The sequence below is a fragment of the Nyctereutes procyonoides genome, unplaced genomic scaffold, assembly GCF_905146905.1.
Source record: "Nyctereutes procyonoides isolate TBG_1078 unplaced genomic scaffold, NYPRO_anot_genome, whole genome shotgun sequence".
NCBI classification, from domain to species: domain Eukaryota; kingdom Metazoa; phylum Chordata; class Mammalia; order Carnivora; family Canidae; genus Nyctereutes; species Nyctereutes procyonoides.
The window spans coordinates 54,649,929-54,677,170 of NW_026575126.1; the positions used below are offsets into that span (position 1 = coordinate 54,649,929).

General features: G+C 41.5%; 1 protein-coding gene and 1 non-coding gene across 2 annotated transcripts; one reads left to right on the forward strand and one right to left on the reverse strand.

Annotated features, from left to right (window-relative positions):
* Positions 1-569: 569 nt before the first annotated feature.
* Positions 570-26,959, reverse strand: CDR2 (cerebellar degeneration related protein 2). The gene is made up of 5 exons (XM_055341322.1): positions 26,612-26,959; positions 19,841-19,953; positions 4,616-4,764; positions 4,192-4,356; positions 570-2,712 (listed from the first exon to the last, which is right to left on the reverse strand). Exons 1-5 carry the CDS (start codon positions 26,688-26,690, stop codon positions 1,863-1,865), a joined length of 1,356 nt encoding a protein of 451 aa, XP_055197297.1. The 5' UTR covers positions 26,691-26,959; the 3' UTR covers positions 570-1,862.
* TRNAE-CUC (transfer RNA glutamic acid (anticodon CUC)) lies at positions 14,426-14,498 on the forward strand. Its single transcript has one exon. It is a non-coding gene; the product is annotated as a tRNA-Glu (tRNA).
* Positions 26,960-27,242: the final 283 nt, after the last annotated feature.

Genomic DNA, 27,242 nt, shown 5'->3' on the forward strand with positions numbered 1-27,242 from the left:
ATTCAGCTCAGGTCATGATCCTGGAGGCCCAGAATCCAGCCCCATGTTGGGCTCCCTGCTCAGCAGGAGTCTACTTTTTCCTCTCCCTCTGGCCCTCCTGTTCCTTCTCTGTCTCAAATAAATTTTTTTTTAAATTTTTATTTATTTATGATAGTCACAGAGAGAGAGAGAGAGAGAGGCAGAGACACAGGCAGAGGGAGAAGCAGGCTCCATGCATCGGGAGCCCAACGTGGGATTCGATCCGGGTCTCCAGGATCGCGCCCTGGGCCAAAGGCAGGCGCCAAACCACTGCGCCACCCAGGGATCCCTCAAATAAATCTTAAAAAAAAAAAATGTAGATGGTCAGATAAATGTTTCAAAGATCATGGTTCAGTGAAAATGAAAGATATAGTGAAGAAGGCTTAAAGTATACTCTTTTGTTTAAAAATATGGGGTGATATAGGGGCACCTGTATGGCTCAGTTGAGCGTATGCCTAGTGCTCAGGTCATGGTACTGGGGCTGAGCCCCGTGTTGGGCTCCCTGCTCTGTGGGGAGTCTGCTTCTTCCTCTCCCTGTTCTTCCCCTCCCTCTCCCCACCACTCATGCTCTCTCCTTCTCTCAAACAAAATCTTTAAGAACATATTTTTCAATCATATAGTTATTCTACTGAATACATTAACACGATCCCAAAGAAAGGGGGAAAAAATAGCTCCAAAAAATCATGGTCAAATCTGAGTTATCTGTTGGAATAAAAAAAATGGAAAGTTGGTTATAACAGTAAGATGGCTTCAGCTTAAAATAAGTGATCCATTTGTTCATTTTCATAGGTAGTTTTATTTGGTTTTTAGAAAAATATATACAATAACTGGAATTTCAATTCTCTTAAATAGTTTTAAATTAAAAGTATGCAAGTGAGAGGATGAGTAGATTCCCACAGAATAATACTGTTTAGTAATTAAGGTAGCAGACACGAATTCTGCACAAGTCACAAACATTTCCAGGAACGACAGGAACTGAACAAGGGTAGCTTGTGGCTGTCAGCTGAGCCAGCTTGAACAACATGGTAGGAGTGAGGGCTTGGATCTTGCTGCTTTATTTTGACTTTAGGAATGAAAGATTTACACATCTGCCTCTGCTAACCACTACAGCTTTGAGGAAAACCATCTGGAGGTGGGGGGTTGGGGGTGGGGAAGGCCCTCTAGGGCCTCTGCTAATAAGCTAACTGTGGTCAAACCGGAGCTTGCCTTTTCAGTTCGGCATTGGTTGGATTTAGACACATTATGACTTGTCAGTCACAGCTCAACTACTAGTGGATGGAACAAAACACAAGGCCTGAAGTATTTGTCAATGCCATTTATTCTGGATTAGACCCCTGCTTTCTCCTGGACATTCTTTCTTAATGAATTCACAGTATCCAACAGTGTTTGTGAAAGCTACTTCAGTTTGGCAGCCATCTGACTTCTATGGTTTTGAGAAGGAGGAGCAAAAGTTGCCTTAATTTTGTTTCAACTCTGCCCTTTTGCTCCTCTGCATTATACAACCTCTATATACTATACACTATAGTAACTCCAGGCCTACTTCCCTAGGAGCATGGATCTATCCCTCCACTGGTTCTGGGGCTTTTCAAGGAATCACAACCTAAGCGCGCCAGCCAGAGGCCAGTTGTCATGGGATTTCCTGAGGAGTTTAAACAGATCTGGATTACAGAACAGACACCAGCAGCCACCTTCTTTCCCTGCTGCTGTTCGCAGCTGCTAAATAAGCAAAGCTACGAGGCAAACATCATGAGTAATATTAGGCTGCGGGGTTTACAAACACTTGTCGGAGTTGGAGAGAGAGGTGAAAAGAAATCGGCAAATTAGTAGTAGAGCTGGAGGTTGAATTAGGAATGAGAGGAAAGAGATCGGTATTTTGTTCTCTGTTCATCTATTTCTTGCTTAGTTTTCTTGATGCAACTAAAGATCTCCTTAAAAAGCGCTTTATATTCTGGAGGTGTGGTGGTGGTGGGGGAACTGACAGGCTCTGGGGTAGCAGAGGCTGGCTCCCAGCTGCTGGTGTCGGGCTCAGGCTGGGTCTCTTTGGCCAGTGCCCTGGAGGTCTGCACGGCCTTGTGGGACAGGGAGTCCTCTTCCTGCTGGCACTTCCTCAGCAGCTCCTCATACTTTACCTTCAGGGCGCTATACTGAGTGTCCACTTCATGCAGAAGGGAGATGCCTCTCTGCTTCACAGCCTTGGCCCTCCGAATGCAGGTCTCCTCGTGACCCCTCACGATGTCCCCCCCTGCCAAGCTGCTTAGCACTGTCTCACTGCTGCTGCGCTTGAGAGGCTTTCTGTGTGCTTCCGACACAGGCAGGAACATCTCCTCCAGCAGGCTCTGGCTGTGTTCTTTGAAAGGGATGAACAGAGAGTCTGGCACAAGCTTCTCAACCCCATTCACAAAAGGATGCTCTGACTGCAGCATCTGCCGCATCTCTGCCACCTCAGCCTCCAATTCCAGCGCCCGCGCTCGGTAGGCGTCAGTGGCTCCCAGCTGCTGTTCCAGCTCACTGTTCTCCTTGAGCACAAGCCCATATTCCTCCTCCATGGTCACCCGCTTTTGCCGCTCCAGGCTCAGCTGGGCCTGTAACATCGTCACTGTTTTCTTCAAATGCTCATTTTCTTCTTCATCAGGGCTTTGCTGACTTTGCAAGGAAGTGATCTTCTCAGCAAACACATGATCATACACAAAGTGTCTAGGACAAAAATGTTGAAAGAACATATTACCAAAAAGAAAAAAATACATACACACACACACACACACACACACACACACGTTACATAGGTCAATCGGGAATGAAAAGATTTTTTTTGCAATTTAATATTTTTGAGGAATGTGACAGTGATTAATTTTTTGCCTATTCTACACTAGAGCAGTGGTTAAAATGAAATTCTGTTAAGGTTAGCAAATAAGCACATGTAAGAAAAGATAATTTTTGTGACTATTTTTTTTAACCATTAACAGGACACCCATTTTCTAAGTCCAGTGATATGACTGACTCCTGTGAAGGAAATTAGAATGGCCCAGGGGTTCTCAAGCCTGGCTGCATATCAGAATCACCTGGGCAGGTTTTTCCCAGTACCCAGAGATCCTGATTTAGGCCTGAGGGACTCACTGGTATTGCTGTTTGAAAAATTCCAAAGTGACTTGATCAAGAGTTAAGGTTGAGAGCCACCAAATGCAGAAGCCTAGCTCTCCTGTGCAAAGTCCTAGGTAACTTGTAACCGTGTTTGTGTGATGATTTGTATCTGCCTCTCCCCGAGACTGAAGTGGGAGGGCAGGAACTGGGTCTATTTTGCTCACCACTCCTCATGTCTGGCATAGCACCTGCCACATATGTGCTCAAGAAGTTCTTTTTTTTTTTTTAATTTAGTTATTTATGATAGTCACACACACACACAGAGAGAGAGAGAGAGAGAGAGAGAGAGAGAGAGGCAGAGAGGCAGAGACACAGGCAGAGGGAGAAGCAGGCTCCATGCACTGGGAGCCGACGTGGGACTCGATCCCGGGTCCCCAGGATCGCGCCCTGGGCCAAAGGCAGGCGCCAAACCGCTGCGCCACCCAGGGATCCCCTCAAGAAGTAGTTCTTAAATATTCAGTCTCTTAACTCTAAATTATAAAGGCATTTCTTTTTCTTTTTCTTAAAAGATTTATTTATTCATGAGACACACAGAGAGAGGCAGAAACAGGCAGAGGGAGAAGCAGGCTTCCTGCGAGGAGTATGATGTGGGACTCGATCCTAGACCCTGGGATCACACCCTGAGCCAAAGGCAGATGCTCAACCGCTGAGCCACCCAGGAATCCCTATAAAGGCATTTCTGAGGCAAAAAACCTTTTTTTGAAATTTCGATTTTTTCCACTCTAATGCAAAATACAACCCCCAAACCTGTAGTCTATCAGAAGTACAACTTAATTTAAACGAAGACTTAACACATGCAAAGCACTGAAATGAATACTCTCAAGATTTCTAAAAATAAGTTTTTGCAGAATTACTAATGCCCAAGAACTCGATCAGTTGTATATTTAAGTTAAGTGGTTTTGCTCAAACCACTGGTAGTCTAATCACCAAGTAGCAATTCATAAAAGGGTACTTTTAATCTACTTGAATCAGGAATGTGTCGCTGACAGGAGATGCTTTCCCGCTCATTAATACCACAGAACAGCAGGCTCTTACTGGCGGAGATCATACAGTTCCTTCAGACATGAGAAGCTGGGTGCCGGTTTCTCCTGGTCACATTTTCCCTGGCTCCTCCTTCTTTGGCCAGATGACTTCAACTCCTCCACCTGGCTCTGGAGGTGATCAATGTTGGTTTGTAGACATTCGATTGTTTCAGTCAGACTGTGAGGAACAGAAGCAAGCCGTTTGCTGCTTGTCATATTAAATTAAGGGCATCAGCAGTGAGGAGAGATTAGTTGCCAGCCACTCAAACTGGGCACTCTTAATTGGAAAGGACTTCTAATTTAATCTCTATTCTCCATAAAGAATTAAATTAAACTGTACCCCATATTGACCCAAATCCACTAAAGCCACATTCTATTCTAGTTTACACTAAGTAACTTCCCTCTAGGGCTTCCTCAATGGAGTCTAGAAAATTTACCTCACAATCTTTTGCTGTGAGGCCTTGCTGTCAGCAACTAGCTTTTGATTTGTTTCTTCCAGTTCCCTTGCTGTGACATCTAATTGCTCATAAACCTTTGCATGCTGTTCATTCATCTGCCGTAGAAGCTCCACCTGCTTGGTCAGATACTGTAAGAGAAAATGATTGTGACCACGTTATACATTAAACAGACAAAATACCCGCAGCATTTGAACACCCACTCTTGATTCTCCAACACCAAATGGGTATCTTACAATTCAATTCTGACACTGCCTACCTGTAGGGACTCCAGGTCAGAAGGGCTTGGTCCTATAAAATTGCTCCACTTCAGACACCAGTTGAAAGATCCAGAGACCACCTGTACTTCTGACCAACCAGCTGTAAATCGGAAGGTTTCCACAACCTCCCCTCAGGTTTAATAATTTACTCCAGTAACTCACAGACCTGCTCAGGAGATCACTTTACTTATACTGACTTTTTTTTTTTTTAAGATTTTATTTATTTATTCATGAGAAACACAGAGAGAGAGAGGCAGAGGCACAGGCAGAGGGAGAAGCAGGCCCAACGCAGGGAGCCCGATGCGGGACTTGATCCCAGGTCTTCAGGATCACGCCCTGGGCCGACAGTGGCGCTAAACCACTGAGCCACCTGAGCTGCCCTATACTGACTTTATAAAAAAGGATAACAACTCAAAAAAAAAAAAAAAAAAAAGACAACTCAGGAAGAGTCACATGGAAGACATGCACAGAGCAAAGTATGGGGGTGAAGAGGAGTGCAGGGCTTCTACACCCTCTCAAGATGCACTAGCCTATTAGCACCTCAAAGTGTTCCTTGTTTCAGGGTTTCATTGAAGCTTCATTCTATAGGCACGACTGATGAAATCATTGGCCATTGGTGACTGAACTCCATCTCCAACCCCCATTCCCTCCCCAGAGGTTGGGGGTTGGACTAATGGTTCTAACTCTCTAATATTATGGTTGTGCTCCTTCTGGCAACCAGTTCCCATTCTATCCCTCAGGAGATTCCAATGGTTTTAGAAGCTCTGTGCCACGAAATAGAAAGATCAAATACATGGTTTTTATTATACCATAATACCACAGGTCTATTTTATGTAAAGAAAAACTTTAAGGGACACCTAAGTGGCTCAGTGGTTGACTTCAGGGCGTGATACAGGGTCCAGGGATCACGTCCTACATCAGACTCCCTGTGAGGAGCCTGCTTCTCCCTCTATGTCTCTGCCTGTCTTTCATGAATAAATAAATAAAATCTTTAAATCCCAATTAAAGTACTTGTCTAATAGGAAATAAATACAGGCCATCCTTTATATGTTTACTTTCCTTAATGCTTACCAACATCCTATGTATCATGAGGCTGGTCTACTCTTCTAAAGCATAATGCATGCATAAAATTAATATTCAACAAGAATATCTGAAACTGACAATCCCACAAGAGTAAAAGCAATGGAATACATGATCAATGTTTAAGCAAAAATACCATGTTTTACAGAAATAAGAAAGCCTGAAGTAGAGAATTTTAGATGATTTTTTGCTTGGAAGAAAAATGAAATTTTTTTCTCCAAATGAGCTACTCTGGACAAAAATACAGGGGAAATAACTGACTTATCCAGAAAGAGATATTTAGCTTACTATAATTCAAAGACTCTTGTTATTTTTAATATTGTGAGAATGTTATCACCATAATCCTTTTTAAAGATTTTATTTATTCCTGAGAGACAGAGAGAGGCAGAGACAGAGAGCTCCCTGCGGATAGCCTGATGCGGGACTCGATCCCAGAACCCTGGGATCACAACCTGAGCCAAAGGCAGATGCTCAACCACTGAGCCACCTGGGTGCCCCACCATAATCCTCCTTATTCATGAGAAATTTGCCAGATTATTTATTCTGGTAAATGCTAAAATCACTTTCTAAATGTCCAAGGATAAAGGGGAATAATCACAAATCACAGTCTTCATGCCTCAGTGTTAAATTACACTGACTGCCTCTCCTACAGCAACTCCACCAGAAGACAATGAAACACAGTATATATTCCAAATGAAATATTCCTAACATTTCTCTGGAGCACAACTAGAAAGAGGAAAAAAAGGTAGGTTCAAAGCATCACCAATGATCAAATGGTAAAAGAACAAAGACATTATTTTAAATTCTACATGCCTACCTAGCCTATAGCACAGAGCCCAATGTGGGCTCTGAACTCACAACCCTGAGATTAAGATCTGAGCTGCAATCAAGAGTTGGACACTTGACTGAGCCATCCAGGTGCCCAAGACATGACTTTTTAAAAATTTTTCTGAGAGAGAGAACACACATGTACACATAGTAGGAGCAGAGAGAGAGAGAAGGTCTTAAGCAGACTCTGCTGAATATGAAACCTGATGTGGGGCCTAATCTCATGACCCTGGGATCACAACCTGAACCAAAACCAAGAGTCAGATGCTTAACTGACTGAGCCACCCAGGAGCCCCAAGAATAGTGTTTTTATTTACTTATTTTTTAGTGGCTCTTTTATTTTTTTTAAATTTTATTTACTTATTTGACACAGAAAAAACAAGCATAAATTGGCCAAGCTGAAACAGGAGAGGGAGAAGCAGGCCCCCCCACTGAGCAGAGTGCCCAATTCAGGGCTTGATTCCAGGAGCCCAGGATCATGACCTGGAGCCAAAGGCAGATGCTTATTAACTAAGTCACCTAGGCGCCCCAAGGAAAATGTTTTTAAAGTCATGTCTTGGGTGCCTGGTGGCCCAGTCAGTTAAGCATTGGTCTCTTGGTTTCAGCTTAGGTTGTGATCTCAGGCACATGAGATCAGGCTCTGCACTGGGCTCCACACTGAGGGTGGAGTCGGCTTGGGATTCTCTCTTATCTGCTCCTCTTGCTTGCTTGCTCTCCCTCAAATAAATAAATAAATCTTAAAAAGAAAAAACAAAACCGGGCAGCCCAGGTGGCTCAGCGGTTTAGCGCTGCCTTCGGCCCAAGGCCTGATCCTGGAGACCCGGATCAAGTCCCATGTCAGGCTCCCTGCATGGAGCCTGCTTCTCCCTCTGCCTGTGTCTTGTCTGCCTGCCTCTCTCTCTCTCTCTCTCTCTCTCTCTCTCTCTCCTCTCATAAATAAAATCTTAAAAAAAAAAAACAAAACAAAACCCCACAACACTTCTTGGGGCTTTTTGTACAACTATACAGTTGATCCTTGATCAACATGGGGTTAGGGGCACAAACTTCCGCATAGTCAAAAATCCACTTGTAACTTTTTATTCCTCTAAGACTTTAATAGCCTACTATTGACTGGAAGCCTTACTAATGACATGAACAGTTGATTCACACATTTTGTATGTTTATATGAATTACATACTTATTCTCACAATATAGTAAGCTAAAGAAAAGAAAATGTTAAGAAAATCATGAGGAAGAGAAAATATATTTACACTACGGTTCTGTATTTTCAGAAAAAAAAATCCTTGTGTAAGTGGACCCAGACAGTTCAAATCCATGTTGTCAAGAGTCAAAGGTCACCTTTACAACCGTAAATCTGTACAACTATATTTGCAAAGCTAAAAGACTTCTTTCAAAGAATGTGCTAAATGATTTTCAGTGGACTATAAATGACAATGTGACAGTTGAAAAAAAAAGAATAAATGATCTTTTTCAAAATCTAGTGATATAACTTGGTAATATGTTGAGAAAACACTTAAGTCTCATAACTTCAACTTTCTCATCTGAAACTCCAGGGGCCAAAAATGTTTTTGGTAAATTCTCTCAATTGTAGAAATACAACGTGGCAAACACACTAAAAACTTTAAACATCCTCAGTGTGGTATGAGCAGCATCCTGTAATCGATCATTTCTTTTTTTTTTTTTTTTAAGATTTTATTTATTCATGAGACACAGAGAGTGAGAGGCAGAGAGACCTAGGCGGAGAGAGAAGCAGGCTCCATGCAGGGAGCCCGATGCAGGACTCAATTCTGAGATGCCAGGATCACGCCCTGGGCCAAAGGCAGACGCTCAACTGCTGAGCCGCTCAGGTGTCCTGAGCATTAATATTTCTGCAATGATAAGTGTGAATAAGGATTATAAACAGCTTCACAACAGTTCAGGTCAGGGTTTTCTGCCAAATGAATCTGCTGCAAACTTAAAGGAAAAAAAATCTTGTTTTATAGAGCCTTTGGGTTCAGAATTGAAAATAAGGGGTTATGAATTGATGACTAACCTATTTTGTAGGATTTAAAAATATTAAATAAGGTAGGTGAGCACACACTGATCACGGTCCCTCTCAAAGCCTATGTTTAGCCTTCACTGCCTCAGTACCTACCAGCTTCTCCTGGGAGGAGGCCCCTAATCCTGCCCTCTGGCTAGCGATGTCATAGTAGGTTCCTGTGACTGATGGGAATGTGTTCAATCTCTTAGGGACAAAGTTTAGGATACAGGTATACATACAAAGGGTACAGAAACTTCACAAGCTACTTTTATATCAAGTATAGGTGTCAAGTATTCTTTGGCACTGATTTACAACGACTGAAAAAGGCTAACACATAGACCAGACACTAATTACTAATTTACCACAGGAATTGTCTCTGCCCAGTTACTGGAATACCAACATCCTCTGTAAAGGGCAAGTGAGAGGTCAATTCCCACAGAAATCTTTTGGTGGGTATAGGATCAGAGAAAAGAGCCTGGTGGGAGGCAGCAGTATCTTAGAGCATAGGTTAGAATCTGAAGTTCTGCTTCACCACCTCTAACCGGGTGACCTTTGGCAAGTAACCTTAATTCTCAGGCGATATTTCCTCATCACCCATCTCACAAAGGCTGCCGTAAGGTTTAAGTGTGTGAAGGGTTCAGCACAGCGTCAGCATATGGTAAAACTGCTCAGGAAGAGGCAGCTACAGTTAGTTTGCAAACTTTGCATGTGCTAAGATTCATCTATCTGAGAGCTTTATTAAACAAACTACAGGAACCTATACCCCTTTCTCCTAAAATTTTGAGTCGGTGAGACTAGGGTAGAATCAGTATTCTGCATTTTCAGCAAAAACTCAAGGTGAGGTTAGTACAAGAGGTCCATGGATCACACTTATTAGAGAAATGTTGATCTTGGACATGGAAAACCCTGGAAGTCTCCCCTCCTCCCAAACTAATGTCTTTTTCTCTTAGGTCCAGGAGGCATCAGCATTCACTTGGATCAACAATGATTCTTAAGGGATCCCTGGGTGGCGCAGCGGTTTGGCGCCTGCCTTTGGCCCAGGGCGCGATCCTGGAGACCCGGGATCGAATCCCACATCGGGCTTCTGGTGCATGGAGCCTGCTTCTCCCTCTGCCTGTGTCTCTGCCTCTCTCTCTCTGTGACTATCATAAATAAATAAAAATTAAAAAAAAAAAAAACAATGATTCTTAAGCTTCATGTTTACCATTTCCCTCCATAGGACTAGTACTTGCAGCTCTTCATTAAGATGAAGTGGAATTCTAACCACCCCAGCAGCGTTCTTTACCAGTTATGCTTCAATATGTTCTTTTAGTCACATCCCCCGAAATAATACATTAGTGGTCCTGACCTTGTGTGCTGCTTCTTTCATCCACCCAAGTACAGACTCTTTATACATGGCTAATTTTATCTGTGTGTTTTTTTTAATTTAAGATTTTATTTATTTCTTCATGAGAGATGCGGGGGGGGGGGGGCAGACACAGGCAGAGGGAGAAGCAGGCTCCATGCAGGGAGCCTGACGTGGGATTCGATCCCGCGTCTCCAGGATTGGGCCCTGGGCTTAAGGCGGCGCTAAACCGCCGAGCCACCAGGGCTGCCCCTCTACTATGTTTTTAGAGATTTCATTTTTTTTTTAATATTTATTTATTCAGGAGAGACAGAGAGAGAGAGAGAGAGAGACAGAGAGACAGAGACACAGGCAGAGGGAGAAGCAGGCTCCACACAGGGAGCCCAACGTGGGACTCGATCCCCAGTCCCCAGGATCAGGCCCCGGCCCGAAGGCAGCGCTAAACAGCTGAGCCACCCGGGGTGCCCTCTACTATGTTTTTAAAACATTATGGATAATGTCAAACATATAAAAGAGAAAAAAATGGTTTAATAAGCCCCCATCTATCCATCATCCAGTTTCAACAATTATCATCAGTCTTGTGACATTTCTACTTTCCTATTCTCATCTCCAATCATTTTAAAGCAAATCCAAGACATCTTAAATATCCATATTCATATATTTCTAAAAGACTTTTTGTTTTAACTACAATTTTAATCACACCTAAAACCTCCCAATAATCCCCTTACTATCATTTATTTTTCAGTCTTAATTAAGATTTTCCCAACTGTCTCTTAAGTGGCTCTTCCAGTTTCACCAGGGAGCTATTGGTTCATCCTTATTTCACAACCAAATTATCTTTACCTTAAAACTATGGAGTTGCCTTACTCTAAGCAAGCTCCCCCTTCCGTTAGGGGATGTGTTTTTCCTAACTGGCTCCATCTAACCCAGCAGTTCTTAATCTGGGGTCCACAGACAGAACTGACAGGATCTGTGAACTTGAATGAGGGAGAAGTTATATCTTTATTTTCTCTAACTTCCAATATTTACCACTTGCTTTGATTCTGAATGGAGGCAACAAGCCATCAAGCCATAGTAGTATGATGGGGTTGCTAGGACTTCATCACCAATAGAAATCACAGATATTTTCATATCACATGATAGTGATTGCAGAAATCTTGATTTATTGACTACACTCATCACTATTTGAAATTATACTTTTTAGGTTGACAAACATTACCATATCACATATTTATTTTTTCAATATTTTGATAAGGCATTTCAATATAACAGATTCCCTTTTATTCTATATATTTTAAGAGGATCATCACAGACCTCACCAGACAGCCAAAGGGATCTATGGCACAAGAATGGTTAAGAACTCTGATTGTCCTAAGGCCTCTGCTCAAACATAATCTCTTCAGAAGCCTTTCCAGACCACCCTGCCTCAAGCAGCACCTTTCCCAAGGTATCTTATTAGTTTCCTTTAAAACAATTAGCATAATAACAAATGACCAAGTGCTTACTTGTTAGTGTCCAGTCTTTTTTTTTTTTTAAAGATTTTTATTTATTCATGACAGAGAGAGAGGCAGAGATATAGGCAGAGACAGAAGCAGGCTCCATGCAGGCAGCCCGATGTGGGACTCGATCCCAGGACTCCAGGATCATGCCTTGGGCCAAAGGCAGGCGCTCAACTGCTGAGCCACCCTGGCATCCCAGTGTCCAGTCTTTCTGACCCTCCTTGAAAAGGGAAGCCTCTTCTCTTTCTAGTCCATTTCGTACAATTCCTGATACATAGTAGGGACTCAAAAAATATTCGCCAAATGGCAATTTCTTTCTATCATGACCCTGAGAACAAGAGTCACATGCTCTACCAACTGAGCCAGCTAGGCGCCCCAAAATGGCAATTTCTAGACCTCTATTCACAACAGCTTATCGTGCTCTTTACCACAACTAAGACTGCTGAAATGTGGAGACTTAACTAAAAGATTCTGAGAAGGGCTTTGGTTATAGCCCTTTTGGGAAAAAGTCCTAATAGCCACTAATTCCCTCCCTTTTGCCTCATTTATAGACTTCTCTGTACTTATTCCCATGGCACAATCTGAAAAACATTACTTATTCCCAGTAATCTGAAAAACATTATAATTCCTACCAGCTATTATGTGGGCCCCTAATTGTTGTCCTCTTTTAAAGATATAAAGTTCAAATATAAGGGAAACAAATATGTAAATGAAGTACAAAGAGGCGATAGCAGTCCCCCTCTTTTCCACTGGGGATACATTCCAAGACTCCCCAGTAGGTGCCTGAAAAAGTGGATAGCACCGTACCCTAAATATATGACTATGTTTTTTCCCTATACATACACCTATGATAAAGTCTAATTTATAAATCTGACACAGTGAGAATAATAGAGTTATAGCAATATGCTGTTAAAAAAGTTATGTGGATGTGGTCTCTCTCAAAATATCTCCTTTGCTGTACCTACACTTCTGATGACATGAGCTGATAAAACACCCACGTGATGAGATAAGCCAGGTGAGTGACGCAGGCATTGTGACACAGTGTGAAGCTACCAGGCACCTTCTGACCATACAACGGAAGGAGAATTGTCTGTTTCTAGATGGGGGCTGACCACGTAACTGAAACCGCAAAAAGTGCAACCACAGACTGGGAGGGTGGTGAGGACCTATGTATCAAGAAAAACTATAGTAAGTCCTTCTCATTTGATATATAAATTTGTGATAAAAACACAATGAAACCATTTATGAAGAGCTTGTAATATTTTGGTCTTAGAGGACCTGGCTTTAATGGCAATCTAAAGAATGTCAGGGAGCTTGTTTTCACGTGGTAGGAGTTTAATCTTATTATTATTAAATCAAAAGTAATCAGAAAAGCCCTTTACTTCTACAAGAATCTGTAATAGGTTACCTAACAAAGAAGTCTGACTAACTTGGCCGGCAACTTAAAAGAAAAATTATTAGATCTCCCAGCAAGTAGTGGTATCAGACCAGAGAATCAGAACTGTATGTGGTCAGACATTGCTTTAACACTTGACCTCCAAAGTTTCAAATTAGTATTTATCAATTTTTTTCTGAATCTAGAAGGGACTGAGTTAGCTCATTTTCTACCCTTCATTTAAAGGCAAAGATAGGCTTCTAATGTTCTGGTTTTCTCCATTCAGAATCTTTGACACACAACCTCAAATGAATTCGACAGGACTGCCAAGATCCAAAATTCAAGTGCCAAAACTCAAGTACAAAAGCATCTGTCATATTAAACATATCAACGGAAAGGGAGACATTTAAGCAAAACATGGGGAGGCAAACACGACAGTAGCAAAAACACAGGCAAAAATGTCGATTTTATAGCCAAGAGTATCAAAGTTTAGTTCTATGAGTTATTACACATGTTTCTTGGAATTTGCGTAGAATGCCACCTTGACTAGGAGTACAAGGTTCAGGTTATAAGCAAAAGCTATAAATAGTTCAACTTAACAACTGAGGCAAATCTTTCAAAAAGAAAGGCCAGCAAGATTATATTACTATCTATTTGCAATTGCAGAACCGTGACCTGGAGTAAAGGAAAAAAGACAAAAAACCCCAACTAAAAACACATAAGGAATGCAATGGAAATTTGGCTTTTATGCAGTGTTGGGATTATCCTTCTATTAAGGATTATTGCCCAAATCCTCTGAATTTAGTATCAAAATGACTTCTACAATTCTGAAGAAATATTTCCTTTTACCTTTGAAAAACCTTTTCCCTGATTAAAATACTTTATTTCCCCTGTAGGAAATTTAAAGGGGCGGGGGGGAGAAGAGGCATGAATATAAAAATAAAAACCACCTATAATATAATCTGACTATTAAAAGCCTGGCTTGTTTTTAAAATCAATTTTCCAGTAATTGAAAAGGATTTTTTTCTGAATTAAGATTCATTACCAAAATTCTTATAACATGGATAAATTGTACAATTTATACTGTCCAAAATACACTTACATAACCTCATCCCTTCAGGACAACCCTGTGCCAGTGTAGTGCAAGCATTCTTATCACCATTATACAGCAGAGAAAACAGGATCTGAGAGGTAATTCACATGCCTAAAGTCTCCATCTATTTGCTATAGGATGGAGGGCTTAAACCTGAATCTTCTAATGCTAAAGCCAGTGCCCCTCCTATTGCCTTAAAAAAATCTCGAGGTGGAAACCCACAGTTTAGGAATCAGAAGTGCTTTGCAAATTGTTAATCTGTCCCTTTCTTAAAATACTGATTTCAAGGGGTGCCTGGCTGGCTCAGTTGGTAGAGCATGTGACTCTCAATCTCAGGGTCATGAGTTCAAGCCCCATGTTGGGCACAGAGCCTACTTAAAAAAAAAAAAAAAGGATATAGGTTTCAACAAGTATTTATTCATGTTCACTCTGTGAAAGACCATGAATAAACATAGCAACAGCCTTCAATGTTGCACTGGGAAATGGGTGGTAGACTAGAACAAATCATAAATATACAGAATATTGATAAATGTAGCAGAGAAATCATAAAATGCCTTAAAATTTCCAAGGAAGACATAAGTTCTTGAAAGAAAGGATATCTTGAAGGCCAGACTACTTTGAGTGGTAGTGACAAGGCTTATGGGAATAATGCAAGTTTCCAAGCGGAGATGCAACAAAAACATAAGGCTGTAGACTTGCTTACATGATTATAGGAATCTTTAAGAGAATCCGATTATGTCTGATGGTGCCAGATCTCATTACCCTCCATGGCTTCTCTCCTCCCCCCTCATCCAGGAGAGAAAAACTTGCTTGGCAGTCTTGAAAAATTATATGTTCAAATCAACACTGAATAAAAGTCACACAGACTATAGGTATCTCTGAAGCCAATCTTTACTTTCAATAGTTTAATTTTTTTTTACATAAAAAACAATCACTGAGGGACACCTGGTGGCTCAGTCTGTTAAGCGTCTGCCTTTGGCTTACTCAGGTCATGATCTCAGGGTCCTGAGGTGGAACCCTGTGTAGGGCTCTCTGCTCAGAGGGGAGTCTGGTTCTCTCTCTCTGCCCCTTGACCTACTCATGCTTGGACTCTTTTCTTTAACAAAAAGAAACCTAAAACGATCACTAAAAAATACTGATCAATTTTTACGAGGATTATTTGAAATCCACTGTGAGTCTTTGAAAGCACACTTGTAGTTCTTATAAAACACCCTTGAGAGTTTCCTATTTGTCTTTTTCTATAATGTCTATAATGTGTCACAGTTTGGGAGATTTTATACTAGTATTTTCCAAGTTTCAGTACCATTCTTCTGGATGGTCTCATTTCAAATTCTTCCAGGTGGTAGGGCTAACTTTCTGGTTTTCAACTACATGTTTTTCTGTCTTTCAAAATGATCATATATTACTTTTCTAGTCAGGAAAAGTCCCAATAAACATTCTAAAAAGTTAGTTTAAAACCTGTAAAAGTGGTAAAGTTCAAACAGGCTAAATTAATCTAGGTATTAGAATACTGGTTAGTGTGGGTGACGACTAGCAGAGCTGATACTGTTCTCATTTCTTACCTAGGTGTTGGTTTCATGAGTATGTTAATGAACACTCATTGAACTATATATTTAGGATTTGTGCTTTTTTCTGTATATATATATATTTCTTTAAGATTTTATTTATTTATTCATGAGAGACACAGAGAGAGATGCAGAGACAGAGGGAGATGCAGGCTCCATGCAGGGAGCCCGCGCAGGACCCGATCCCAGGACTGTGGGACCATGACCTGAGCCAAAGGCAGACGTTCAACTGCTGAGCCACCCAGGCGTTCCTCTGTATGTGTATTTCAATAAAAAGTTTACTTTTTAAAAGACAAAAAGAATATAAGGTTTGAATTAAGGAAAGGGCCTTCATAAAGCTTAGGTGGTTCCTGAAGGTTGCAATGATAAGCATATAAAAAACGGTCACCTTTTAGTATGGAATTAGGATCTTTGGCTGCCTGCTTCCTTTTATAAAAGCATCAAGCTTTCCTTGTTTTAGACTATTGGGAGTTAATATTGTGACTTGTAAGTCTGCACAGAAAAAGATGTGACCTGATCAGGCAATAAGGCCACTTTGCGGGGAGGGTGCTCTGGCTACTAAGTGAGCTTAACCAGAACTGCCATTTCTTTCATCTCATTTTGTCCCTCCCCACTGGCTTTCATAAAGTGATTTATAAAAAGAAAGAAGACAGCCAACTGCAATGGTAGAGAAAAAACATCTATGAAAGTGTTGTTCTCAGCCAAAACACAGCTTTGGATAAAGAGTAAAATGTTGAATGCAACAATGCTTGGATCTATGAACCAGGGAACTACATGCTCTATTATGGAAAGAAGAGTCATGAAAATGTTTCCGGAATATTCTAGGCTAAATTTATTTGAATAGGTTATACACGTATTTAAATTTATATTTATTTAATCATTAAGATCTGAACTGGACACTTCATTTCCATTACACTTTGCAACACCTTATAAAAGACAATAGATGGTATAGTGTTATTTGAAGATTGAGAGAATTTCAAAAATCTGTGGATTTTTTTTTCATAATGCCAACAATCTGTCTTAATTGTTTAATCATCCTCAATACCACAGGGCAGAAGAAAGAAGAAAATAAGTCATTTAGATCATAAAGCAATTGTGTTCATAGTCTCCTGTGGTAACAAATAGGTATCATTCTCTTAAACATGCAAATATTTGTCCTTTTTTCATCTATACTTGGGAGATATTCTAAAAAAATATCAGAGTATTCAGTTACAGTGATTTATAAAGTGCTTTGAAAGAAAACATCAATACAGTGTATTAAGACTATGTTTCTACCCAAGTAGAAATAGATGTGTCTCACAGCATATGATATGGCCCTAGGACTGCTCTATGAAATCTTCTGAGTTGTAAAGCAAAGTCTACGACACAAAGCAGGTATGAATTCTTTGTGTATGACACTTGGCTAGTTTTAACATTTTTTTTTTTTAAGATTGTACATATTTATTTGACAGAGAGAGTAAGCAGGGGGAGCAGCAGGCAGAGGGAGAGAGAGAAGGTGGCTCCCCACTGAGCAAGGGGCCTGACATAGGGCTCAATCCCAGCATCCTGGGATCATGACCTGAGCCAAAGGCAGATGCCCAATGGACTGAGTTGTCTAGGCTCCCCTAATAACAGCTTTTAAAATGCTTGTTTTTCTGCATTTTTAGGTTTCTTGGAAACTGTATATTCAATCTGGGTATGGCATGTTCTATGCTCTTTTGATATAGAACATGCTAAAAGTGGTAGCTAATAACTTCAATATCATTACAAGATATACCCTTCTAGATTATAAAAGCGTATTTCTCACAGAGCTAGTCACCTGATTAGCTGTATTCATAAATCCTAATGAAGGGAAGGATCTGCTGTATACACGTTAATTATGGCTACTATGTAAAATTAAGGATATTTAGATTATGAATTTGCCTTTTTTAGTATTCTTGTGGGGGGGGGTCCAGGGAGGGGCACAGGGCAAGGAAGAGAGAGACTCTTAGGTACACACAATGCCCACTGTGGAGCCCAATGCATGATTCAATCTCACAACCCTGAGATCATAACTTGAGCCAATATCAAGAGTCACAACTGAGCCACCCAAGTACCCCACTCAGTAAGTTCTGATCACTGTTCAAAGGTCTTTTACATTTTTCGTGCACATAAACACAAGAATCCTGTCTCTAATGTACCAATTTGAGATGAAGGAGTTGTCATTTAAGTGCAAAGCTTTTTTTTGGGCAGGGGAGGTATGTGGGGAGGTGGAACATAGAGAAAAGTATTCTAATGAGACAACTGTCAGGTTAATATTCAAAATTATCATCTTTATATTTTATTACAGATTTTATTTTTAAGTAATCTGTACACCCAACAAGGGGCTTAAACCCACAATCCCAAGTCAAAAATTAGAAGCTCCACTGATTGCACCAGCGAGGCACCCCCAAAATTATCATCTTTATAGTCACATGGCCAACCCATAACTGGACTACTTGAATGGGACCATTTACAAGATAGCACCCTGCATTTTATTTTTCATTTTGAATATTTAAAAAGATTTTATTTTTTTATTTGAAAGAGAGAGATTGAGAACACACAAGTGTGCATGTACATATGTAAGGTGGGGGTGGGGAGGGGTAGAGGAAGAGGGAAAGAGAGAATCTGAAGTAGGCTCCATGTTGACCAAGGAGCCTACTAGGGGCTCAATCTCACAATCCTTATATCATGGCCTGAGCTGAAATTGAGGTTCCAACGCTCAACAACCGAGCCACCCAGGTACCCCAGCACCTTAATCTAGTAACTCTTAATCTAGTAACCTTAATCTAGTAACTTAATCTAGTAACTCTCATTTTAGTTTGTTACAATTAGGGGAAAAGTACTCTTTTAATTTAAAAAATATCTACTAAAGGGTTGCCTGGGTGGCTCAGTGGTTGAGTGTCTGCCTTTGGCTCACGGCGTGATCCAGAAGTCCCAGGATCGAGTCCCATATTGGCCTCCCCATGGGGAGCCTGCTTCTCCCTCTGCCTTTGTCTCTGCGTCTCTCATGAATAAAATAGAATCTTTAAAAAAATAAATAAAATTTAAAAATCTACCAAAAATGTAAATAAATTAATATCAAGCAAAGAGAAAGAAATATCCATTTTATGATTTTCTTAAGTATACACTACCCACAACATAGGGCTCGAACTTAAGATCAAGAGTTGCATACACTACCCACTGACCTGCCAGGCATCCCTGATTCTTTTTTTTTTTTTTTAAGATTTTATTTATTTATTCATGAGAGAGACAGAGAGAGAGAGAGAGGCAGAGACACAGGCAGAGGGAGAAGCAGGCTCCATGCAGGGAGCCCGAGAGGGACTTGATCCTGGGTCTCCAGGATCACACCCTGGGCTGAAGGCAGAGCTAAACTGCTGAGCCACCTGGGTTGTCCTGATTAATTCTTTGAATGGCACAAGAAATTTAAACACATCATGAAATCAGTACTACAATTTAAAATTTTTTCCATCTAAACCCAAACTTAGGATGGTATTTGGCAGTGGTTGGGGAAGGGGGTATAACCAAAGAGGGAGCCTCAACAGTATGGGTAGTTTTTTCTTAAGCTGGGTGGTGGGTACAGAGCTATTCATTGTATTCTCTTACACCTCTGGGCATATCTGAAATATTACATAATTCATTTTTTAAAAGAAAAAAGTAGGGGTGCCTGGGTGGTTCAGTCGGTTAAGTGTCTGCCTTCAGCGGGTCACAACGCCAGGGTCCTGGGATTGAGCCCCGAGTCGGGCTTCCTGCTCAGTAGAGAGCCTGCTTCTCCCTCTCTCTCACCCCTGCTCTTACTTGCTTGTGCTCACTTTCTCTCTCTCTCTCTCTCTCTGGCTCACACTCTCTCTCAAATAAATAAATAAAATCTATTAAAAAAAGTTAAAAACAAAGCATAATATTCACAATTTTATTGTGTTTCACATAATGGTAAACACTGGACCATTTGCTTCTAGTACACTTCACCAAGGTAAAGAGAGAAATTTCTTTCATCAGACATATGTTGGGAAAGCACAAAAAAATAGAAATCAACCTCCCAAGTCTCTCCAATGGTTCTTTGAAAGTGCTATTTTAGCAGAACATGACTGGTCAATAGCAGCAACATGCCACAACTTAAAGTGTAACTCTCTTAATCAATAAATTACCTCAATTTCCTGTAACTGCTCCTGATTGGTTGTGTACATCTGCTGAAGAGAATCTTCTAACTCTGTGTTCCGATCCAGTAATGTCTTCCCAAGTTCAGCAGCAAGTTGGAGATCTAGCACAACAAATGAATATTAAACTAATGCAAATGATCTCACTCATTTTATATAATCCTGTCCTTAAAATAAGAATGAATCAAGACTTAACCCAACACATAAAATTTAAGTCAAATTTCAATGGAAGGTAGCATGGCACAGAAAGAAACCAGAGAGTTCTTTTCAAAATTCAGTTGAACTGGGTCCCTCTACCAGGTAATGCATGCTCTTATGTACCCATATTTGTAAGACTAAAGAATAGTGATCTACTTTATGGAGATGTATTCTTAAGTTCAGAAATGATCATTCATCATGGTGATGCCTAACACCATATTATTTGTTCATGGACTGGACTTATTCATATCTTTATCGTCTACTTTTTTCCAGGAGACCTTTGAGCCAAAGTACAGGTAGATCTTTAATAGTCTCTAAAGTTCCCATGAAATCTGGCTGCTGTGAATGCAAGTGTCAAAGCAAGGTTTGTGTTATAGATCCTGGCCTAAAGAGATGGAGAGAAGGGGTAGGAATCCAGATACAGTTAAAGTAGAGCTAAAAGATCTGTCAACCAATTGAATGTGATGTGTGAAAAAGAAAAAAAAAATAGATTTAGTGATAATGAATAAAGGATCTATTCTAGAGAGAGAGGTCACAAGGAAAGTCGGAAGGGACATTTTAGCTGAGGCTTGATTGAGGAGTGAGGATCTCACCATGTAAAAAAGCCAGAGGCACTGCAACAGGAAAGAACTTGGTATAATCTAAGACCTGACAAAAAGCCAGTGTGATAGAAGCATGAGGGGGAGAGTAAAGAGATGAAGCTGGAGGGCAGACAGAAATCAGAGTACACAAAATTTTATAGTCCATGGTAAAGAATGTTTACGTTTTAAGTATGATGGAAAGTCATTTCACTTAATGTCATAAAAAGTATTTACGTCATAAAATGTCATAAAAAAGCATTTATTATGTAAAAATATTATGAAAACTGGGAATCTTACTACATACGCTTTTTAAAATTAAGTTTTAGAGGTTGACAAATAGTTTTAGGTTTATTCATTATTACTGACATTAAAACTTAACCTAGAGAAAGTGGTAAAAGAAAAGCCACAACTTTTGTTACCTGGTACTGTCCATTAGAGTACATAATTAGTATTCTACTTGGTTAGTTTTCCCTCATTATGAAAAAAATCAAAACCTACCACACACCACTCCAGCTCATTTTAAAACATTTTACACCTATTTATTAAAAACAAACAAACAAAAAACCAGTATAGGGATGCCTGGGTGGCTCAGTGGTTGAGCATCTGCCTTCAGCTAGGGCATGCTCCTGGAGTTCCAGGATGGAGCCTGCATCAGGCTCCCTGCGGGGAGCCTGCTTCTTCCTCTGCCTATGTCTCTGCCTCTCTCTGTCTCTCATGAATAATTTTTTTTTTTTAAAAACAGTATATATGTTGGTAGATAGGTGTTAAAATACCTTCTCTCATGATTTAAATATTAACAATATCCAAAAAAAAAAAAACCAATATCCATTAATGGGCAGAAGAATTCAGATAACAAGTCTATGAAATAACATCTTCTATTCATGAGGCATAGAACCTTTATAAACAGCTCAAAGCTTTTAAGAGATACTAATCTAAAAAGAGAGAGAGAGAGAGAGAGAGAGAGAGAGAGAGAGAGATACTAATCTATCTTTCAAAGGTATTTAGCCTGGATTTTCAAATGAGACAATGTGAAGCACAAAGATGCTAACTGACCTGACCACATCTACATGGTGAGTCACAGCAAAACAGAAACTACCGTCAACAGGTTCCAATCGCAGAGTCTTCATATCCCATGTCTTTACACTGGGAGACCCACACACCTCTTTGTTTCAGGTAGACAGTCAATTTCCTTCTTTGAGATACTTAATCTTATCACTTGTTTTTTATAGATGGCAGTGAGAAATCAGAGTTGAGCTACTTGGCTTTTATTGCCTGCTCTGCCAGTGAAAACACACACAATTCCAGGCAGGTTAATATCTTGTTTTCACTAAATGCAAAAGGCGCTATGTACAGCTTGCAGATGTTCCAAAAATAATTATTTTGTACTCCTAGGACATGTAATGTGTATATATAGCCCTACACAAGGGGCACCACGCTTATTTAAGGCAAAGCATATAAACATTACCTAGACATTACTTAAGTCTCTCCTGGTCTGTTTTAAGGTAGTAATTCCTCACTGGGAAGGGCCAGAGACTCACCAAAGGTGTTCTTAATCAGTGATCAAAACCTGAGGCAAAACCTCTCCCAGAATCAAGACTAACTTGAGACCATCTTCAACTACTTTCATTTAGTTATGAAACTGCCTACTACTTAACACACAGCCAGGAGCAGCTTTCCTGCTCCCGCTGCTGCAGAAAGAGATGCCAAGCACAGTACTCTTCTAGTAAATAGCATGCAGAAAAAAATTTGAGACTTGTCCTTATCTCAATCCTTATTTCCAGTGAAACAAAGCCCCAACCTGGTTCAGTAACCTGAAGTCTCGATCTCCTAAATATTTCATAGATGTTCAGGATAGAATTCTGGCAAAACAAGTCTCAACTACAAGTAAGTGTCTGTGAAGTCACACTGCATAATAGGATATTACTTCATCTGTTAGTTTAAAGACAAGGGTCTTTTTTTGGTCTTAAAAAAATTTTTATTTCCTGTTGTGTAGCATCTGGTTTCCATAACCAAAAGGAGCCAAAAGCTGGCAGTAAGCCCAAGAAGGGTTTCTAAATAATTAGTGGGGGGGAATGAGAGAATGTTCAATGTCCTTTTTATTTTTAATTAAGGCACAAAAGGAAAGGAAACAATATAGTTTTGAAGTCTTATGTACCTGATCATCTCCATTTTACAATAAAAATTTTCATTAAGAGGTTGTCTTTTCTACATCCTTTTGAACTGAACTAGGTAGCCACTAAAAATACACTTGTGTGGTATTTTTACTTCAGGCTTAAGAATTAAAAACCTATTAATACCCTCATATGTTTAATACTTTCACTAATTAATCTTTGCAAGTGATAATAATCTATTTTAACAGCATAAACTGTAAGCTTTAAACAGGCACTCTATTCAGCGCTATGCCAAAGCAAAAGATTAGCTCTGGCAGCTGAGTAATTTTTTCAAAGAATCTCTCTTCCAGAATTCTGAAACCTTTAAATTCCACTGCTATCATATTTTTATTTTACTTCAGTTTTTCACAAACTATGAGGACAACAAATTCCCATGTTAAGCTGTGGTCTGCAGCAGTAATTCAACAACATTAGAGCTGAAAGCTTTTCCTATTACAAAATCAAATGCGTCATTTGGTGATGCTTCTGTGTAACTCCTGTTGCCAACGTTACTATAATTGGGAAAGCAAAAAACCTGAATATAAACATCAAGAAAAATGATGGTGCCAGTTTTAATGACCCTTCAACAATGATTCAGCAAATTAGTTGTACACATGGAAAATGTACTCATCACAAAAAGAAGTAGAAATATGAAGATTCCTTTAAACTAAGACTTCATTTGCTGATCCATAGAGTAGGAATTTGAAACCTTATTCTAAGCTTGCACAGCTCACCAATGACAATTATAACAGCAGCTGGACCAAAAGAAAACTCAGTCTCTGAAGTCTTTCCACCTTGTTCTCAGGGGCACATTTCAAAGCAAGCACCATCATTACCTGCACAGAAGGCTCCTGCTGTCCCAGAAAGGATCTTACCCACAGAGATCATTGTCAGTATTCTTACTGAGCCAACTCAGCTCAATGACAAAAGACAGTCTCTTTATCAAAGTGTTCTGTAAAAGCAAAGGGTTTTCTCCTTCTGCCTGGATAAGCTTTACGTATTTCTAACAAGGTATAAATATGGTGGACCAGAGCCTTCCAAAGTTAGAATTTTTCAGCAAATTAAAAAAAAAATTCCCCAGCAAACTTTGATATGGTCAATTTACTTAAATCATTCTTCTGTTGCTAAAGGAAACAGGTTTGTAATTTAATGACTTTAAGAACAGGATCTTAAAAAGTTGTTTCAGCAGCTCTCTCCAAACAAGCCTTGCTCAGTAAACAGTGAGGATGTTTACAAAACAGATGTCTGCGCTTGATAAAATCCCATTAGATGTGTTTATCAATCTCGTTAAAAGGACAGACTTGCTCCCAAACTGTATTCAGCACCAAATATCTACTGAGGGCCTACCATGTACCAGGCACTGTAGTTGGGCATGTCCTAGGAGGCAATATCTCCAGGTTTCACTAGTAAACAGATTCTTAGACTGTCAACTCCAGCAGTAGGATCCTATCTATCCTATCTGTGGATAGGCACTTTAGCCTCAGTGCCTAGATGAATACCTGGCACAGACTCAAAAATATTTTTTGGGGGGGAAATTAATGCACTTAAAAATTCATTAAAAGTTTAGGTATTTTTTAACATATAATTTTTAAAAACTGGGACAAAGATATCCTTTTATTCACAGTGCAGACTTCATTCTTCTACAGGCTATATTCCACAAGTTATGATTGTTGGAATTTCACATCTATTCCTAACCCACACACTTGGTTATGACATACAGGGTTATGTCAAAGTCAAATTGTGGTAACAGATGTAAAAGTCTTCCAAAAAGTAGAGAACAAATTCCAAATGCAAAGTGACATTAAGTTGATTTAGACCTGTGCTCATTAAAGTTTCGTTAAACTTGAACATCCAATGGCTTTGTTTTGATCAGAGGTTAAAGAATTCCACATGTAGTGCCAACATGTTGCATTTGTTTCCCATAGACTGAAATCTTATGACTGGTTGTTCCTAAAACTTCCCACAGGGTGGAAGGGCAGTGTGGACTAAAGCACCTGATGGAAGGGAGCCATGAAAACACTAATCCTATGTGAGCGACTCAGTTCAATAAGTATTAAAACTGAGCCTCTATTATGTGCTAAGTATGCTAGATTTTTAAAAAGAGGAGAAGGCCTGCACAGATCTATGCTTGCTAAAGAAAAATATTTAGCTGTGATTATACAAACTACATAATTTATTGTAGGGAAATGCTCCAGTTGTGCAGTGGTTGCCTCATTAAACCTGGAGAATGTATCAAACTAGGCCATCAATCCTTATAGGGAATTAAAAAATTTTTTTTATTAATTTATTCATGAGAGACACAGAGAGACTGAGGCAGAGACACAGGCAGAGGAAGAAGCAGACTCCACGCAGGGAGTCCGACATAGAACTTGATTCTGGGTCTCCAGGATAACGTTCTAGGCCAAAGGTAGGCACTAAACTGCTGAGCTACCCAGGCATCCCCCTTATGGGGGGGGGGCGGCAGTTTTGAAAACAGCTTCGTTAAAATGTAAGGCAAATTTACCTACGGACATTCAGAACATGATGGGAAATACTGCACTGCAGCCACTGAACAGCTTGGGCTATTTAAGTGAAATGGTGAACTACTTTGGTTTAAGTGACTGTCCACGACATATCAAAAGCCACCTTTCCCCAAAAGAGTTGTTTTGTTTTTAAGTACAAGTCATTCAAGCCTACATCCTTCCCTGCCACCCCATGTTCAATGATTAGCATGAACCAACATCATGGTCATTTAATAGTCACCTCAATTAGATGTTAATTTTCAGTGCACGTTTAAAGCTAAAAAAGTTGATTTACCCAGAACTGCAGACATCGAAGGTGCCTGAAAAAAATTCCTAAGGAGTGTTCAGTATAGTGGCTAAGAAAGTTTGCTCTGAAGTTTGGAGTGGAACCCTAGACCCCCCAATAATAGAATCTAGTAGATTCATATAGCTTGATGAGAGGATCAAATGAACACCAGGGTTAAGAACCCACACACTCAAAAAGTGTCCCCAGTTGCACATTCCCGCTATTAATACCAAAAGAAAAAAACAAAAAAGGGAGGGCACTGGCTCCAAACTGAAGGCTGCTCCAATATTTCTCTGGAGACACTTTTGGCAAGAAATCCAAGGCAGGCCAAGATCCCAATGCCTGTTTTTAACTTAAAAAAATAATAATAATAAAATAAAAGCTAGAGCGCAAACTGCAAAGTGCCTCAAGTCACTTTCACTTGGCATCTGAACTATGCATAAGCAACAAAAAAAAAATTTTTTTTTCAACTTTCTGACACCCAACTGAAGAAGCTGTAAACCGGTGATAAAGAAGACACAGGGTCTGGGCAGTGGCCATGACTCCTCGTTCTGAGGATGTGAGTTCAAAAAATGCTCGCCCCCATACTTGACTCGAGCGAAGTCATTTGGCCCTTTTAACTTCGCTTTCCTCATCTGGGAAATGGGAGCAGGAGAAGAGAAGCTCCTCTCCCGGGAACGGATGGGGCGGCTGACGTGGGCGGGCCCGGCACGGTTCCTGCCACACACCCCGCCCCCCACCCGCGACCCCGACCACCTGCGGCGGCTCCCGGTCCACGCGGGCTACGCGGGGTCCCCCCGGGGAAGCGCCCCCCACCGAGCGCGGCCCACACGCAGGGGTGGCGAGGATCACTGCGCAGAAGCGGCCTCCGGCGGGCTGGGCGCGCGGCCGGTCCCCACGCCAGGTGAGCGCCAGACCTTCCCGCACCTGGCGGCCCCCGGCCGCGGGCAGGAGCGACTTCGTAACGGTCTCGCGCCCGGGCGGCTCCCCGGCCAGGCCGCCCTCCCGAGGAGTGTGTGTGTGTGGGGGGGTGACCGCGCCCTCACCTTGCTGGAGGTCCTGGTGGTCGTACCACGGCTCGTCCTCCTTCATCTCAAACTCCTCCACTAGGTTTTCCGCCAGCATCTCGGCCGGCTCTTCCGGGGGCAGCGGCCCCCGCCGCCGCCGTCCCGCCTCAGCCGCTGCCCCGGGCGCTCCACCGGCTCCTCCGCCCTCAGCCAGAGCCGCCCTCGGGCGGGACGCGCCGCCGCCCAGGCTCCGCCGCGCCTCCTGACCAGAGCCGCTCCCGGCCGCCGCCGCCGCCGCCGCCGCCGCGGGGCGGCCCGCCCCGCACGCCGCGCACCGGCTCCCCGGCCCGCCTCGAGCCGCCCAACGGCCCCAACGACCGGAGCCCCGGCGCGAGCGGCCGGGCCCGCGCCCTGAACCGGCTCCTCACGCCGCAGCCGGGCCCAACGTGGCACTTTGGCAGAACCCTCCCCGGCCGGGGCCGCGATTCAAACCCCCGGCGGCGCCTCGGCCAATCGCGAGCGGGCCGCCGGTCGAGCGGCGGCGACGTCGTCCAATCCCGTCTCACCGCAGGCCCGCGGGTCGCCCGGTCTCGCGGGCAAGCAGCCAATGGCGACTCCGGAAGAAACAAAGAAGGCGGGGGAAAGGCGAAGGGGTGCGGCCGAGGGCCCC

Bases quoted from the DNA above. Each gene is read 5' to 3' on its own strand.
- CDR2 (XM_055341322.1), bottom strand. From the start codon at position 26,690: ATGCTGGCGGAAAACCTAGTGGAGGAGTTTGAGATGAAGGAGGACGAG. The intron at 19,954-26,611 runs GTGAGGGCGCGG...TTGTTGTGCTAG, and splicing joins CCACCAGGACCTCCAGCAAG to ATCTCCAACTTGCTGCTGAA. The intron at 2,713-4,191 runs GTAAGAGCCTGC...TTTTTGTCCTAG, and splicing joins GAACTGTATGATCTCCGCCA to ACACTTTGTGTATGATCATG.